The sequence below is a fragment of the Xiphophorus hellerii genome, chromosome 7, assembly GCF_003331165.1.
Source record: "Xiphophorus hellerii strain 12219 chromosome 7, Xiphophorus_hellerii-4.1, whole genome shotgun sequence".
Lineage (NCBI taxonomy): Eukaryota > Metazoa > Chordata > Actinopteri > Cyprinodontiformes > Poeciliidae > Xiphophorus > Xiphophorus hellerii.
Window position 1 is genome coordinate 19,477,334 of NC_045678.1, and position 17,024 is coordinate 19,494,357.

A 17,024-nucleotide genomic window follows, 5' to 3' on the forward strand; every position below is an offset into this window, starting at 1 on the left:
CCAGTAGGGTTCAGAACAAGAAGCTGCAAAAACTCCAGCTTTCATAGAAGTGATTACACTTATAATCCTGATAATCAGTTAATTATAGGCTTTTTGATCTAATGAAAGCAGTAAGGGTTTATTTTGGTTTTCCACACTGAGATTTTTATGATTTTGACTTCATTTTTGCTTAATAGAATAGAAGTACTTTATTCATCCCAGCAGGGAAATTACTTCGCAGTTACAGCATAGAGACAAGACACAATAACGACTACCACTGAGTAATGAGTACTGACAGCATAGCATCTGTTTTGTGTTTTTGTGTTTGAGGTTAGATTTAAAAATTAGAAGTGCCTCTTATGTGTAAAATCTTAAAATTAGAAGAGTGTGTCATTTCTTTTTTCTAGAAATGTAATCTTCAGAGTCAATCACATGTCTTTTGTTTATAAATGACTAACACAAAGTCATGTTTCTTCCTGAGTAAAATGACTACTACATTGTGAGAGATATGATTGTAGTGAGAAAAAATTTTAATCTGAGATAAGATTTAAGAGCTCTGCTATAAGCTGCATTTAAAGGTTTACTTTCTGCTCTGGTAGTGTTTGTCTTGGTAATGCTCATAACTGTGGTTGCTAAGGACATACATTCCCCATTTTCACACAGATTACAGGATTCCTGCAATTTTATAATGTAAAAAAATTCAGACTTTTCCAGGCTGAACTTTTCAGACTCAATAGTCTTTCATTTCAAAGTATAAAATGAGACCTGAACAAGAAACAAATGAAAGAAAAAAAACAAATGAAAGGAATAAAAAGAGGAAACAAAGGATACAAGAAAGGAAAAAATTCTGAAATTTACATATTTTTCAACATTCTTGTTTTATTTTTTCATACTTACCTATGCCTGGAAAAACTTTGCATCAAGTTCCAGACTTTTTTTTAGGACAAACACTATTAAAAAACACAGATGTAGACATCCCTTGTGTCTGTAAAGCAGCATTTCTTTACAACTATAATTGGAATTTGGATCCAACATATCCCATCATGCATTAGGCATCATTAGTAACACACTCATCACAGCCCATGGAGACGCAGATGTGTGATCTAAAGCATGAAAAAACACTGAGACTCTCTGTGAGATATTGATCTCTGCTCCAGTCTGACTGTACAGCTCTAAATCTGTATCTGCTGCCACGGGTTTAGACTTGTTATCTCAGAATACCTAACATAGCACATGAATGCACTAGTGTTTCATCTATTGTGAAATCATCATCATCTATGTAGCAATATCCACATTAATATCTCATCATTGGAATCATGCACTGAAATGCTACAGTGGCGCGGCCAAACTCCAGCAAAGAAAAAATGTGTTTTCCCTCCAGAGGCTGCTCATGTGTCAGCTGCTCCGAAACAATCCTCCGATTCATCTTTTCTTCGCCGCCACATGGCTTTCGGTGTAATATTAGGTCACAGTACAGACAGGAATGATACAAAGGAGGGGGGATCTGCATCTCCTAGTGTCTGGAATGCCAGACTTTTCCCCCCTTAAATCGAACATAATCAGACACAAGACGCATTTACTACACAAACTTCAGCACAGTCAGTGACTCACCCTATATGATTGGTCCGCAACGAAATTTCCAGTTCTCTCAGGACTTGGGTGGATTCTTGTACCCGCCGTCTGAATTTCTGAGGAAGGAAAATAAAATTGGGGGGGGGGGAGGTTAGATTTCATCGTACCCTAATAAATCAACATGTGGTAGGAACATAGATCAGGGATATTTTTTTTGGCCGAAGGGAGCATTCTTTTCTAAAAAGAAAGGTCAGACAAACACAAATACAGATCTACTGAAGTGAGAGTGAGGAGGGAGGTCAGCACGTACTGATTATAAAATCCAAGGATAAAAATGGGGGCCGAGTCGTTCCTCAACAGAAAAGTAGCTATTAACTAGGCTATTAAAGATGAAGAGCTGAGTCACTGGAAAAAAGCTACAGTTTTCTTGTTTTCCTTCTTTTTACCTCAATTTTATAGCTCATACAGTCAAACTCTCAACTAAAGTCAACCCTGTAAAAGACGTTTTTCTGACACCATGATAAACCATTTCAACACTTTGTCCACTTATAACGTGATGTACAGTATATCGTGTACAATTTAAAATACTAAATTTGTCAAGGCACCTTTACATTCAGTTTGAATCAGATTTTCAAATTTATTGATATGTATTGATGCTCTCATGGGACAAACTCTGGAGAAAAATTATGCTTTGGGATCAAAGAAAATTGATCCCAAAGTATAATGCTGCCATCACCATGTTTCACTGTGGTCATTTTTTTTCCTAATAATCAAGTGTAAAAACACACCTTGCTACTGTAAGTATATTAAATAGTGCTAGTTCAACTACAATAAGCCCAATCTTGTTATTTAAGGGCAGTAGGTTCCGTCTTTAAATAGATTCAACACTCAACAGCTACGTAAACGAACAGAGATTCTCAGGTTTGCTACTCAGGCTACAGCTGCTCTAAAAACCTGAAGACCAAGCAAAGGTGAGACCCAGCTCCTGATCGAGACAAAAAAAAAGAAAAATGAATATGAGTGGAGGATTCCTATGTCCTTTTTCTCCCCCATTCTGACTCAATAGTTATCTGCAAAACTGTGGACAAGAGGCCGTTTAGTCTGTTACACAACCACAAGAACAAAACAAGCTGAGCAAATGACCCGAGGCAATCAAATGGGCTGTAACGTAATGAGGAGGGAAAAATCCCCACATAAGACGGATTGAAACCTCTTCATAATACAGAAGAAAACCGAACTGAACTTTGATAAAGAAAATGTTACATCATGAGCTGTTATTTTTACAGAAAGCCATGTTTTTATACGTTTGTCACTTACATTTTAGACAATCTGACAGGAGAAACAGGAAAACTGTAAAATATTATGGATTAGGGTTTAATTATACATTAAATTCAGCATAGGGTAAGATAAGCTGTAAAAGCACAAAATCTTAGGTTTTTAAAAAAAATCTAGTTTCCTGTTCAAATATCTTTGTACACTTGAAGACAAAACTAACTTACAAATAACTTTTCAGCAAGATACGGTAGCTTGGTTTAAGTAAAAAATTCCTTAATGTTGTTGAAAAATGGCAGATTATTTCACTTATAACATGGGAAAATGTCTTATTATAAGTGAAATAATATTCCAGTGGAACAAGTACTTTTTCAACAATATAAATGATTTTTTTAAAATTAAAACGAGCTCCCATCTGTTGCTGAAAAGTTACTTTTAAGTCACTTTTGTCTTATTTCAAGTGTACTAAGATATATGCACTAAAAAATACACAGACAAGAGGTGATTTGGATCAACTGAGGAGTAATGAATCCATCGGTTGATGGATGAATTTCTACTCCTCTTACTTTGAACTAGAAAATACTTCTACCAAATTTAAGAGTTCCCTGATTTTTCCAGAATAATCAGGAGCCCTGGGTAACAGCTGTCCTAAAATCATCAGTGGTCCAATCTTCCACTCCTGCCTTGTATTAATTTCAGATTAGACTGGAGACTTAGACAAGAAAAGAACACTTGTGTGAATGGGTAAAGGATCAACACATTGTAAAACACTCTGTAAAACCTGGAGAAGGTTGAAGCGGTGCTATAAAAGTGTGGACAGAAAAGAAGAGACGAGACAAACCCTCCCAGTCTCTTTCCATGATGCGTTTATATCTGGGAGGAAGCAGAGCTCAGGCTTGTGTCAGCCTATTATTAACATCCACAGAGAAGAGAGCTGTTCCCACAGCTGATCCTCTCCAGTGGACGTCTCTGGTCCAGGGCGGTGTACGTTTGAGGAGATGAGAAACAGAGAATCTTTTTTTTTTTTTTTTTTTATTGGGGAGGAGTACTTAAAAAAAATAGGATATGGAAAGCAAAGAACACATTTCGGGGTACTGCGCAGGCTCTCTCAGCCCCCCACCAACCCCCACAACTTTAAGTGCTACCAGCTGCATCACAGAGAGAGCAGGAAGAGACAGTGGGAGAGAGAGGCTGAGAGGAAAGGAGGGGGGAGAGATGAAGAGGAGACAGCAGGGAGAATGTAAAGGAGGGGAGAGTGAAAAACTGAGGTTTGGGGAGGTGTTAGCACAGGAGGGGTCGTTCTGGAAGCAAATCAACGACTGATGCATTCTTGGGGACTAGCTAGACTGAGGCTCTTCCTCCTTAGCTGCCGATTGGCTGGGAGCTGCTCGGAGGAATGCACGGGAGCCTGCCTATGGAAAGCAGAGGCAATGACCTCCAGCTCTCTCACAGTGGCACAAAGTGGCAATTGTTTGAGTTGGAAGAAAAGGGGGATGGAGCAGGAATGTAGAAAGAAGCCCATAACTCTCTCTTCCTCCGTGCCCTCTTGTGCTTAGTTTTTTGTCTCTGCTGTCATCCGTCCATCTCTTAGCCCCTTCCCTCAATAAACTCTCTTTAATTCAGCACCTCTCCTTCCCTGTTGCTGCACTCGCTTCAGTCTTTCATCTTGTTCCTGTGCGTCTGTCCACTTCAAGCTTTCAATCGAGGCAAAGAAAAAGCACCAGTTTCATGTCGGGCTAATTTTACACAACAAACGTGAGGCCACCAGAGCTAAAAACAAGGTGGGAGAGAACTGAAGTGACATCTTCCTGGGACATATTTTATTAAAGCTGATTAAATAGAAAAAATGGAGGGACAGTAGATCAGCTCATATGATTGATCTTCAATGGCAATGCTGAATATTTATACTTAGAAAGGTTTCAACATGGTCACTGCCTCTGACAAGGAAACATTTAAAATGCTGGAAAATACTTCAAGGATAAACAGATTATGTACCTATTCCAACTCTTGCTTAGTATACAGTTAAACCTACTCAAAACATGTACTGTAATTAGACCCAAATAGAAATGTTCTACTGAAAGGTACAGTATGACCATTTACCGTACTGTATCTGCACTCAAAATATTTTTGGGGCTCCTTTTGCATAAATTACTGGATCAGTGAGTCGTGGTATGGAGGAAGCTTTGAGGAAGCCCGGGTTGACTTAATGGTGACCTTCAGCTTGTCTCTTTTGTCAGATTTTAGGACCTTGATTTCCAAATATAGATTCAAAAATTACTTCTGATAAGAAGACTGACCATCTAAAGAGTGGGACGGGTATACTGAGCAACAGCTAAAACGTATATTTCCTAAGCCCAACTCAAGAATCCAACAGCTGAAGTCCCAGGCCATGGATACATCTGTGTTTGGTGGCTCTTGAGGCACCGACTCCAGCTGGATGTCAGAATCTTTCTTCCCTAAACTCTTGAATGAGCTTCTCTTCCTGCCTTCCTCTCCAACTTCCTGTTACTATGGTTGAGAATAGAAATTTGTAATAAATCAGCTTTTTAACATCATTCTTTTATAGCATAACCCTATTGTGGAGGGTGGAAATGCTGTTGCTGAATACCTGTCAGTCTTCATAATGACCGTGTGGGTCTTAAGAAATAATTAATGTTTTAAAAGTTGTTTTTAATTGGTCAAATTTACTGAAAATCCAATTTTTGGTCTTTATTAGCTGTAAGTCATTATCAAAATTAATATCAAACAGAATTCAGTGTATGATGAATCCATATAATATGAATTTTACATTTTTAACTGCTTAAATAAAAAATTAACTTTTCTTTAGTATGTAACTTACTTTGAGGAAAGCGTCTGGCAGGTTATTAGTTTTACATGGTTCACATTGTAACAGCAACACCCTTCATTATGGAAGTTATAACTGTGGGATGAAGACTCAGTTTTCTATTTTTAGTTTCAGTGAGCTCAGACCTAAGAGATGTCCAGAAACATAAAAAAAGAAACAATATAGGCATTAGGAAGACAGAACACGGTACGCCATTTATGTTCCATTTCATTCTTTTGAGCTTTCAACTTCTGTCGGACAAAGAATAGGCTGGATTCAGAAATATTGTGATTTGAAAATCTTATGACTTACTGTTGTTTTTGTAATGCTAACCAAACTTATTACCATTAGATGCCAAAGACAATTTAACACATCAATACTCTGTAATCCTTCCATCTCTGTTCTAAAATTACAGTAAACATTGTTTCAACATTGTTCACCATTAAATTCACTAGTACTGTTTGCTTTTCTTTTAAGAAATCAAATTAAATTAAAATTGGTTTTGACACGCCAACAATTCACAAAATAGGAGCTCGGAAATTTGCCCCTCACTCCATTCAGTGCATCTCTAGTCTAAATCTTCTCACACTAAACCCATTGTTGCAGAAGATACAATGATTTAACCTAGACACTGATAGGTCTATCATCCCTGAAACACTCTGCTGTCAATTCTTTTCTTTATCAGATTCTCTAAATACATGACTCCTCAGGCAATAGATATGCCAACTGCAGCACTGTAGGCCTGAACTCATCTGCATTAAAAAATTACGAGACTATCTTAGATCAACATGATTATTGAAAAGGAAACTTACATTTTCTTGCACATGTTATCAATTATTTGTTGTCGTAATGTTTTTTTCCTGTTTGTAATTTTTTTTGTGAAGACTCCAAAATTTCCCACGTAAGAGAAGTTTTCAAAACAGCCTCATAAAAACTCAGCCGTTTCACTGTTTTTACAACCATAATCACAGTTTTAGCTTGCTTTGGTTCTGTCATGCCGCTCTAGTCCTGTCATTGTGGGTAAAACTTTTAGCCACAGCAGCTTCATATGGAATTATTCAGTAATTTGTTCTTGTTTTGTCCAAGTTTGTTGCCTAATTTGATTATCACAGAGGCAGGTCCCCTGGCGTTTCTCGCTACAGCGTGCACAACCAAAGCCAAAAAGACTTCATTTTGGCAAACAAGAGAAGTTTGGCTGATACTTGTCCACATGAAGCTCCTCCCTAGCCTCCAACTTTCTCCCTCTCATGCAGCCAAGCAACACATCCAAACGCAGGCTGCTAAAGCAACATAAAGGCATTTTTATCATATAGATAAGGAACTCCTGATTATTTCTTTCAGGAGCCTGCGAAGCTGTAAGGAATTGTCAATGCAGGAATATGTCTGTCTTTCCCCTGCTCATTCTTTACCACAGAGCAGGACTATTAAACTCTGGCCAGGGGTTTCTCCAACCAGGGCGTTCCCGATAAACAACTGTCTGCTTTCTCACTAATCTGCAGTGTTTTGCAACTTGAGTTCCCGAGCTGTCTCCCAGGGAACTCTTCAATGCAATCTTTCCTCAGCTGTGGGGATATCCTGAACAATAGTAAGAAGGTCAGGAGACTTGGGCTGGGAGGGGGTTGAAAGCTGCCAGGTCACCAGAACAGGAAAGCATGTTAGGCTGAACACTCACCTTTCGTGTCACTGCAGGGTCTAGATAGCTCCTTAGCTTCTGGAGATATGTGTGAGGTGGGTTCTTCACTTGAAATCGCTCCTGTCAAAGGGAGAAAAGAACATGAGATTAGAGAGAAGGAAGGGAAAAGATGAGGCAGAAATAAAGAAAAAAAGACTCCAGAAACACACATTTAAATTTTTTGTGGGTTCAGTGATTTGGATGGTCACACACAAAGTGAAACAAAAATACACTCACATCCTTTTTTATCCTCAGCACAAAGGAAACTTTAACTCACATTGAGCAATGATCCATAGATGGGAACTTTAGATTATCTTCCACTTCAAGAAGGAAAATAAAACAGTTCCTCCATTCATAAGTGGCTGCAGACATGACAAACCCTCATATGACTCGTTTCATATTGTATGAAATAAAATCAGTCACAGAAAGATGCTATTTTCTGTCAAGATTTTTACCTAGTTTTAACACTTCTTTACATTTTTGTGTTAAATGAATGGTTTAGGATTAGAATCAACTTATTTGTTTCTTAGTGGGAAAATCACAGTATAAAAGTACACAGAGATGTACACAACTAATGTGGATTTCTACCAATGACACCAAAAGTGTTCTTTATTGCAGGTAATATATTATTTGCCTTTAGCCTATTAACTTAACCTTAAAAATACTTAACTATCCCTTTAAAGGAAGGAGGTTTTTTAATACCTCATGGATTCAACAAAAACAATTACAAAAACAAATCCCAGGAGATCATGAGGCTTTGCTGTGAAAAACTATTTCACTGTAGATATACAATAACCTAAGTTGAACCAACCACCAGGTTTTAAGCTCGCACCATTGTGCTCTAAATATAAAAACAGGAGATTAGTCTAGGATTTGGATCAGTGTGTTGAGCGGGAAATTGTATTTGTTTCAGACTGAGAGCAGCAGCACAGCAGTTTATCAATGGTGAAACTTCAACAAGTATGGCTAAATTGTTTTAAGAAATTTAAAAATAATTAAAAAAAAGAAGAAGAAAGACGTATTCCTCGAGGCAGACTGAGCAATTAGTTCTGGTTAGTGTTTGCAAACACAATTTTGGCCCCTCTGCTTGTGCTGTGCAAGCCAGAGAAAAGCGAGGAAGCAGCGCAGTCAAAGAGACAGACTGCGGCTTATTCCAAAACAAAGACATTTTAATCCTGTTTAAATATTGTTCTGAGGTTGTTGTGTTATGAGACACAGATGTACAAACAGATGGTGATACATGGAGAGGGAATAAGATTGATTGTGTCTGCAATATTCTATATATTTCTATTTTATTTTTTTCTTTTGTACATCTCCTGCATTGTGCCCTTTCAGTTTGTTTGCTAAAATGAGACTTATTCCCTCACATTGGAAAAAATTCAGAGTTAGTCATTTCATTTGTCCTTTTATACACTTGAATACATCTCAGATGAAGATGCCAAAGAGTGTTTTGACTACTTAGATTTTCTAAATGTGCTCCTCATATGAAACATGTGCCCTTTAAGAAACTAAGTACGTTAGGAAGTCACACATGTGCTAATCAGCTCAAGGATGACTGTGCATCCAGTCCACACACTCACCAACCCAAAGAAGGGCCGGTTTGGTTGGGTGAGCAAATATGTTACATTTGGAGGAAATAATTTGGCATTGTGGTGATGATGTCATATTATATCCAAATGTCAATGTTTCCACCATTTTTTTTCTTTACTTTTTTCACTGTGGTTTTGTGGTGAATCTTTTAGCAATTAAAACGTCACAAAATTATTTCTACAAAGTTGTGCCTAATATCCTACATAGTAAAGCAGTGTGGCCAAAAAATTTGCCAGTCCAATGTAGAAACATAGGCTATACTCCACACATGAGCCATTTACCGTTGTCAAGGCACAACAAGTTTTAAGACGGGTACAGCTTCAAAACCACAACATTCAAACTGGTCCTGCGGTATAAAGTATTTTAATGAGTAACCAGAGGAAGTCAGTTTTTCCTGGTTGTACGGAGCAATGAGTAATACAGCAATGTCTCCCTCCTCCTGTTACTAGGACTTGCATGGGTAGCTGACTAAAAGAAGAACCCCTGTATTTTTTCCCCCTTCAACTTACAGTTTTGAAATTTGGGAAAATACTGGAATGCAAATTTTAACTGCACCAAACAGCACAGATCTATACAAAAGGTATTTCAGTTATTTAAGAAAAATAACAACCAACTGAAAAAGTCCAACCTCATATATTTACTCAGAGTGTACTCAAAAAGTACCACCCATTTAGACAATCCTGTATCCTTAATTTGACTCACGGATGTCCAAAAAAAAAAGTGACTACACAGGTTTACATGCAAACATGACAGAGTTTGTAATTGAACATCTCTCATGACTACCTGCTGTACAGAGATAGTAAGATGAGATCAGCATCACTACATTTATTGGAGCCAGAGAGTCTCTTCCAGAAAAACAGGAAATACAATATGAGAGCAGAGACAGGAAAGAGTGTCTCTCTCAGAGGACAGCAACAGACAAACAAGACAACTCACTCTGGTACCCAGCAACTCTGCGAAAATACAAAGTGGGCCGATTGCAGTCCAAACGTAAAATAAAATGTGAGTAACGCAAACCAACCTTCAACACACATGGTTCCTAGAAGCCTATATGAGTAAGGTTGTCTGGGCAACAGGTTGAAATTAAAAACAGCGTTTTTTTCAAAGAATCTGTAGAGTCTGTTCAAGTAAAAGAAGTCAAGCAGCTGTTTACACATTGTAGTTAAAATCTTTGGATGTTTTCAAGAACATGGTGTGACTGCAGAAGGATGAAACTGTCTGGAAAATGCCTTGTTAGCAGGAAGAAGGTCACAGTAACAGGATCTGGCTGTTGTCTGCGCTGCAATTTTTTCAGTTTTTATTAAGAGAAAAACTCCTCATGCTTGCAGTAACAGCTTAAAACTTCAGCCTAAAGGGAGATTGGTGGATAGACAGGGTCTACCTTTTGTCACGGTTGCTTGGTTACTCTAAAGGATTCACTGTAACTATGGACACAGAATACATCTTACTCCCGGAGCTGTGTAAGCTGTTACAGATATACAGTAGATTGGTAGTGAAAGCGAGGGGGACAAAACATCAAGTAGCCGACCTACAAAAATCAGCTTAGCAATGAGAGAAGGCCTTCTAACTTAAAAGGATGAATTTTAACAAGCCATTATCCATCCTTGTGAGGTAATTATTTAGAAACTCCTTCACTGGCAATCTGAAAAGGCCCATAACCAGCTTCACTTTCAGGCTGAAAGATTTCTGAAAAGTTTGGCACCCATGCTGGGGGAATCTTTGCTGGTCAGCGGCCCGATTCTCTTCAGGGTCACCAACTCTCAACATGGTTGTGATCTAGTCTATCCCTTTCCTGGCTCCTCGAGGAGGCAGAAAAACTCTGGCGCAGTGGCTGCCGTCAGACCACAGCTCACTGCTCAACATGTGCACGCTGTTATTTTCTACATGCAGCACTGACTCCAATAACAGGCTGGGAGTTTTTAACTGGCTAACTGAGCTCTGCACCCTGCTGTGCCACTTAACCCACTTGACCAAGAAAGTTAAGGCAATCTGTGCGCATTAGGAGGGGTTTGTAGGATGAAGGTAGGATAGCAGAGCATGGAACTGTCATCCTGACACACATCGGGACAATATTCAATCTTTTCATAACTTTCAAGAGGTATGAGTAATGCAAGACATGTATGCATCTGTATGCATCACTAGATTTGAAACAGAATGTTCAAGCTGTCAATATGCCTTGTTACAAAGATGTCACTCGGTTTGAGTCATACAGATGCCACATTGTATCCTATTGAGAAGAGATATTCACCTGATCGCAGATTAGTTCCCATTTCTTTTCATTATCATATTGTCGCAGCAGTCGAGCCTTGTCTGGAGGAAGATTCATTGAGTTCTGAAAGAGAGAAAAAGATCACAGTTAATTACCTCAATCTATTATTAATTATAGAGGCTGAATGAAGAGTGTTACCCTACGTTAAAAACAGAATCATGTTTTAACATGTATGTTTATATCAAATGCAGCATCCACAAGCTGTAATTCAAGAATGCAATGTGGGTGTTTACTGAGTGCATTAAAAACAAAGAGTTGTAAAACTAATTCGCAAAAGGAACTGTGTTGAATTGTGATAGAGGAGTTTAGAAAAGTACAACTAAAACAGCTAAACACAAGTAAAAACACCGGATATGAAACCAGGAATCAAGCACCATCTACAAACTGCAATGACCAGACACTATGTTTGAGAATAACACCAAAATCAACTCAAGTCAACAGTGAAATTGGAAAAAGGCCTTTTTAATTTCAATTTTGTTAAACTTTGTTTGGCGTCATGTTACTTTGTTGATTGTTCTGAAGCCCTCGGTCCTCTGCCAATTTGGCTTGTTTTGAGTAGAATTAGACTGCAGCACAAAGTTTAATTTTCTGTTGTTTATGGGACATCACATCTGTGATTCCTACAATTTAAGGATAGTTTATTGGTCTTAAAGTTAGTATATATGAGAATTAGTCCAACCCAAACAATAACAGATTGTTTTTTCTAAAACAGTCAAATGGAGCAAAGCTACACATGTATTGCCTCAACTGACGGAACCAAAATGATGTACAGTACATCTTAACTTTTATTACAACACCTGCCAGGCTACTCGGATCATGGCACCGAGCTGTCCAAAGAAGAATTGCTTTGCAGAGCAGAGTGAGATAATGTTTTGCTCCTCAAATTCTAGACCAGTTCCTTAGGTGGGGAAACGCAGTACAGTGCAAGGTAGTATGTTCTGATATAGAAGTAGTTTAAACAAGATTAATCTATTCTTAAATATCTTTTGTAGCTAGCAACACTTTGCAAAGCATTCCTAAATAAGAACTGTTCCCCTTTCCATACTGAACTGAAACATTAGACCTTCCACTTCTTAAAATGGTAGTATTTAAAAATATATTTTCCTGTCTTTTAAAGAAGCTATATGACTTGAACTAAATACCAAGGAGAAAAATATCAAGCAAAAGAAAAGAACATCTCTGGCTAATGAGATGAATGTAATAGTGATGCAAAAGGGAGGGGTAGTTCTCCTCTTATTATCTGCCTATTACCTGAGAGAAAAAGCATCATATTTTACACTAATCACTATGATGATGAACACTAAGTCTTAATCTTTGAATGCATTTCATACAGAAGTTATGTTTTGCCAGTGTTACATAGAGAACTTTTTTAAACAAATCCAATGTAAGTACTTGCTGAACAGCAGCACAACTAAAAATAACTGTTGCATAACGTCTTAACGTTATTAAGATCTGCTTCCAGCAAGAACACCTCTGCAGCTTCACAGAATCATGCTTCCTCAAACACAACCCTCATGTGGATCAGAAAAGCTTAAAGAAATTTAACTCCTGCTTGAGCCACCTCTAGCACAAACTGTATTTTTAAGGAACTTTTCCATCGCTGAGAGAAAAAGATAATAAATACTGCTTAGTTTATTTCTTGTTCTGCATCATTTTACAGAGAAAACGGATTAGGAATACCCTCAGATGAGACCCGTTTAACAAAGGGAACACAAAGATGAAGTTGGACCCTAAAGGAAAAATCTGAGCCCCAATTTGATTTACAGATTTGTGAAGCTGTAATGTTTTATTTCTCTGCCTTGTATTTATGAAGTGGCAGTGTAATTTATCTTTACCAGCCATTTTCATATTGAAAAGGTGCATTTGGAAAGGAAATCAAATGCATAGAGCTGCTAAGGAGAAATAAGGATTAGTCTGTCATTGCATCTTAGCAACAGCTGAAGGGAAGATAAAAAGACTAAACAGTATTCCACATTATGTTCATGACATAAAAATTACGTAAGTGCTTTGGAGAGTTCTAAGATAATCAATTATTCCATTTGGTCCATTATGCATTCCACTATCTTTTTGGTTGTCCAAGTGTATGTTAATAGATTCAAACCGCTTCTAACATGTTAACATGAACAACTCTACACCCACAAAATGAACTCGTACAACTGGACAGAGTTGAATGATTTCTTGCATCTTGAAACCATAGTAGAAAGTAACATAAATGTAATAAATAATTAATGATACACAAAAAAATGTCATATTGGATGGCATGTAGGTCTATACTTTGTCTGGTAGTGTTTTTATAACTAGATCTAACTACCAGATTTTTTAGTCTCTGTAAAATCAGGTCACGTCAGAAAAAACAGCCATGACTTGTGGTATTCCCCAGGGCTCTGGCCTGGGGCCTTTTCCTTCCTATTTGGTCTTGTTCCACTGGAACAAATTATCGAATGCTCTAATGTTGTCTGTTATTCCATTATCTCTATGCTGATGACATCCACTTCTACTTTACCTTCATAAACTACCTGGTAAAAATCAAGAAGTGGTTTAAATTATCATTTTCTTTAGCTAAAAACAAACAGGGACTTTGATCAATGCCCCTGCCAATGTGATTGATGTGATTATTCAACAGCTCAATATTACAATATAACAAGATTTCTGATGATCAAAACTCCTTGATCCTCAGAAAACAAGTTTTTGATGAATTGATATAGCTTGAGTCGATAAGAAACTGAAACATTGTTAAAGAAATTTTTCTAAACTCAGAGTGTAGGTGTCCAAGGCTTCACTCAATGTAATAAATCATGTCTTTGCTTCAACCTGTCTGTTTCACTGTAATATTTTAGAACTATTTCTGAAGGTTCAAAGTGCAGCTGCCAGAATTACAACTTGTAAATAAACAGGTCAACATCACTACAGGTTTGGCATCTTTGCACTGGTTCTCCATTAATTGTAGGAAACAAAATTAAGGGCCTTAAATGGACAAGTCCTACAATATACATTAGTCTTACAAAATCCTTTTCTTCCTCTATGGTTTTTAGGTCATTAGGGCAAAGTTTGCCGATGGTCCCTTGTGGTTTAACCCCTGAGGATTGACCTTTCAAGTCAATAGCATTGAGAGTTTGGGGTGAACCAATTTCAATGTTTGTGTTAAATATATTTTACTCACTCTTAAAAATGCAGCTGATGACAGTTTTAGACAGCCAAGCCTTCAGTTACAGCAATAGTTAAAGTTAGCCTCCATTGTTTATATTGCTAATTTATTAGTAAATATATCACTTTCTGTTATTTGGATCACTTTAATTTGCAGTTTCCTTCATTGTTTTCCCTATCTTTTTATTTGGGTGTCCTACAATATACATTAGTCTTACAAAATCCTTTTCTTCCTCTATGGTTTTTAGGTCATTAGGGCAAAGTTTGCCGATGGTCCCTTGTGGTTTAACCCCTGAGGATTGACCTTTCAAGTCAATAGCATTGAGAGTTTGGGGTGAACCAATTTCAATGTTTGTGTTAAATATATTTTACTCACTCTTAAAAATGCAGCTGATGACAGTTTTAGACAGCCAAGCCTTCAGTTACAGCAATAGTTAAAGTTAGCCTCCATTGTTTATATTGCTAATTTATTAGTAAATATATCACTTTCTGTTATTTGGATCACTTTAATTTGCAGTTTCCTTCATTGTTTTCCCTATCTTTTTATTTGGGTGCTCTCCACGTGAAGAGTTGTCCCTGGCTTCTGGGTGATTTGTTGATTCACTTTGAGTGAGTTGAGCTGTGGGCTTTGTGCTTGGTGAGCCTCCAACTAAAGCAAAGAACCATTTGTACCAGCTTCCATATCAGCTCAGTGCTAACGAGCAGTGACAGCCACTTAGCTTACTCAGGTTGGGTTACCCCCATGTCTACAACCACACCACCCATGTCTCTGTTATTAATAAGGGGAGGTAGTAGAAGGGCGAAGGGCTCTTAAGGAGTAGCTTTTTATGAACACCTGATGGCAGACCACCCAGAAAAATACAGGCGGAATCACCTAAATTTGACCGATTAGCACATCAATCAAATGTACCGTTAAATTACTGTTGATCATATTTTAAGTACACTAATTGAAGCATGACTGTTCAATGAGTTAATGCTAACATATGCATATTTCCCAACTGCAATTTACTTTGATAGTGCTACATAAAAATGTTGACAGATATTCACAAAGTGTGATCTACACGTAGTCAGTGTAAAAGTGTTTAAGTAAAAATTATTTTATTGCACTAATATAATCTACGGTAACTGAAAAACTCTGAAATTGTCTAGACCTGCAAAAAACACTTCTAGTATCCTAAAAGGTGTGCCGTTAGTGAATGCAAACCCCTGCTATTCTTGGAAGGCATGTATGTTGATATTTATAAGACACAAAATGGTTTCAGAAAAACAGATGCATGCCTAAATTTGCCCAATTTTCAAGTTAAAGAAAACAAGGCTGGGCCCCAAATTTATCACACTAAGACACAGAGAAGGCAATAGTAAGTGGGATAAGAAGAAAAAAAAAACTTTAAAAGTCACTGAAGAATTGGTTATGTCATCATGCCACTGCAATAAAGTATGGATTTATTAACTCTAGTACGTCTTTAACCAGGGGTACCAATAAATGTGGAATATGCTGCAACAGTTTCCAGTAACAAGTCTGGACACTTCTTTTGAATATGAACAAGAATATGAACTGCAGACTTCTGGAAATAGGTCTGCAACATAGTGTCATTTTAAAAACCGGTAAGACACGATTGTGCAATAAGCTTTAAAGGGAAGCAATATATAGCACTGCAACTATAGCACTCGTATTCCTACATGCTTGGTCCCACTAACAGATGGGCTTGTTTTTACAAAATGGGTCAAATAGTTTAAAAGGTGAGCCATTGGTACACAAGTTAAGACAAAAATAGACTTGTATATAGCCTGAAGGGTATTTTTCATTTGAAGTCCTTCCATAGGTGTGATAAGAGTAGGACTACAAATAAAACATTATAGTTCCTGAGAAGTTTTAGATATAAAAGAAAAATGTGCATATTTAGCATGTTTTCCAACACAGCAACTTTACGTGCTCTCTTACATAAAGATTTCAAATCTTTTAAACAGCCTGCATCCATAAAAAATTGTATGAGATTAAAGTCATAGCTATGCCTATATGACTTATCTTGACTTTAATAGACACCTCCAAAGCAAATCTTTTAAAAAATAAAGACAAACAAGTATTTATTTTTTGCATATTCAGATGAGCCACCCATTTCTTAAAAACATTTAACATGGTAAGTAAAACTCAGACTAGCTTTAGAGGTAGAAAAAGTATCTCCAGATGAATCCCAAATCCTGCAGTAATTCATTTATCAGTGGCAGCAATCACAATACACCAATCAAAATTAGTTGTTTAGCAACAAACTTTTTTTTTCTTTTCTAGCAATTTCTTCCAAAGCTTAACCCACAAAGTCTTAATTTCAAAACTAAGCAGAAAATAATGTTTACTTATCTTCTCATTAGCCAGCTGCTGTCATAAGAGTAGCAAAAATAGACAGCTCTGAAAGCGCCCGTTACTTCCCATGAGGTCTATGCATTTTGGTGCATACAGTTGGTTAGAAAAGCAAACACATAGCCTACATGAAGGGCCAACTTCAGCTAGCAACAGTGTGAAAAGATACAAACTATGTAGACAAAGCATGAAGAAATATTGTTTGATGGTGGTGGACCTATCAATAAAGTGTTTTATATGACAAGATGTTCAAACAGACCCCTTTGTGCCAGAACTGATGGAAGAGCTTGTTAGATCAAAAAATAACTCTAGACCAAATATTGAAAAAGCAATATGACCCCAGCTG

At 37.4% G+C, this 17,024-nt stretch overlaps 1 protein-coding gene across 8 annotated transcripts in view; it reads right to left on the reverse strand.

Moving 5' to 3' along the window:
* fmnl2a (formin-like 2a) overlaps nt 1-17,024 on the reverse strand; it is a 61,309-nt gene that overhangs the window by 29,744 nt on the left and 14,541 nt on the right. For all 8 annotated transcript variants that reach the window (XM_032566626.1, XM_032566623.1, XM_032566627.1 and 5 more), the window contains exons 2-4: nt 11,158-11,241; nt 7,320-7,400; nt 1,591-1,667 (exon numbers count right to left, since the gene is read on the reverse strand). In XM_032566626.1, coding sequence (XP_032422517.1) covers nt 1,591-1,667; nt 7,320-7,400; nt 11,158-11,241 — 242 coding nt within the window. The remainder of the gene's footprint in view (nt 1-1,590; nt 1,668-7,319; nt 7,401-11,157; nt 11,242-17,024) is intronic.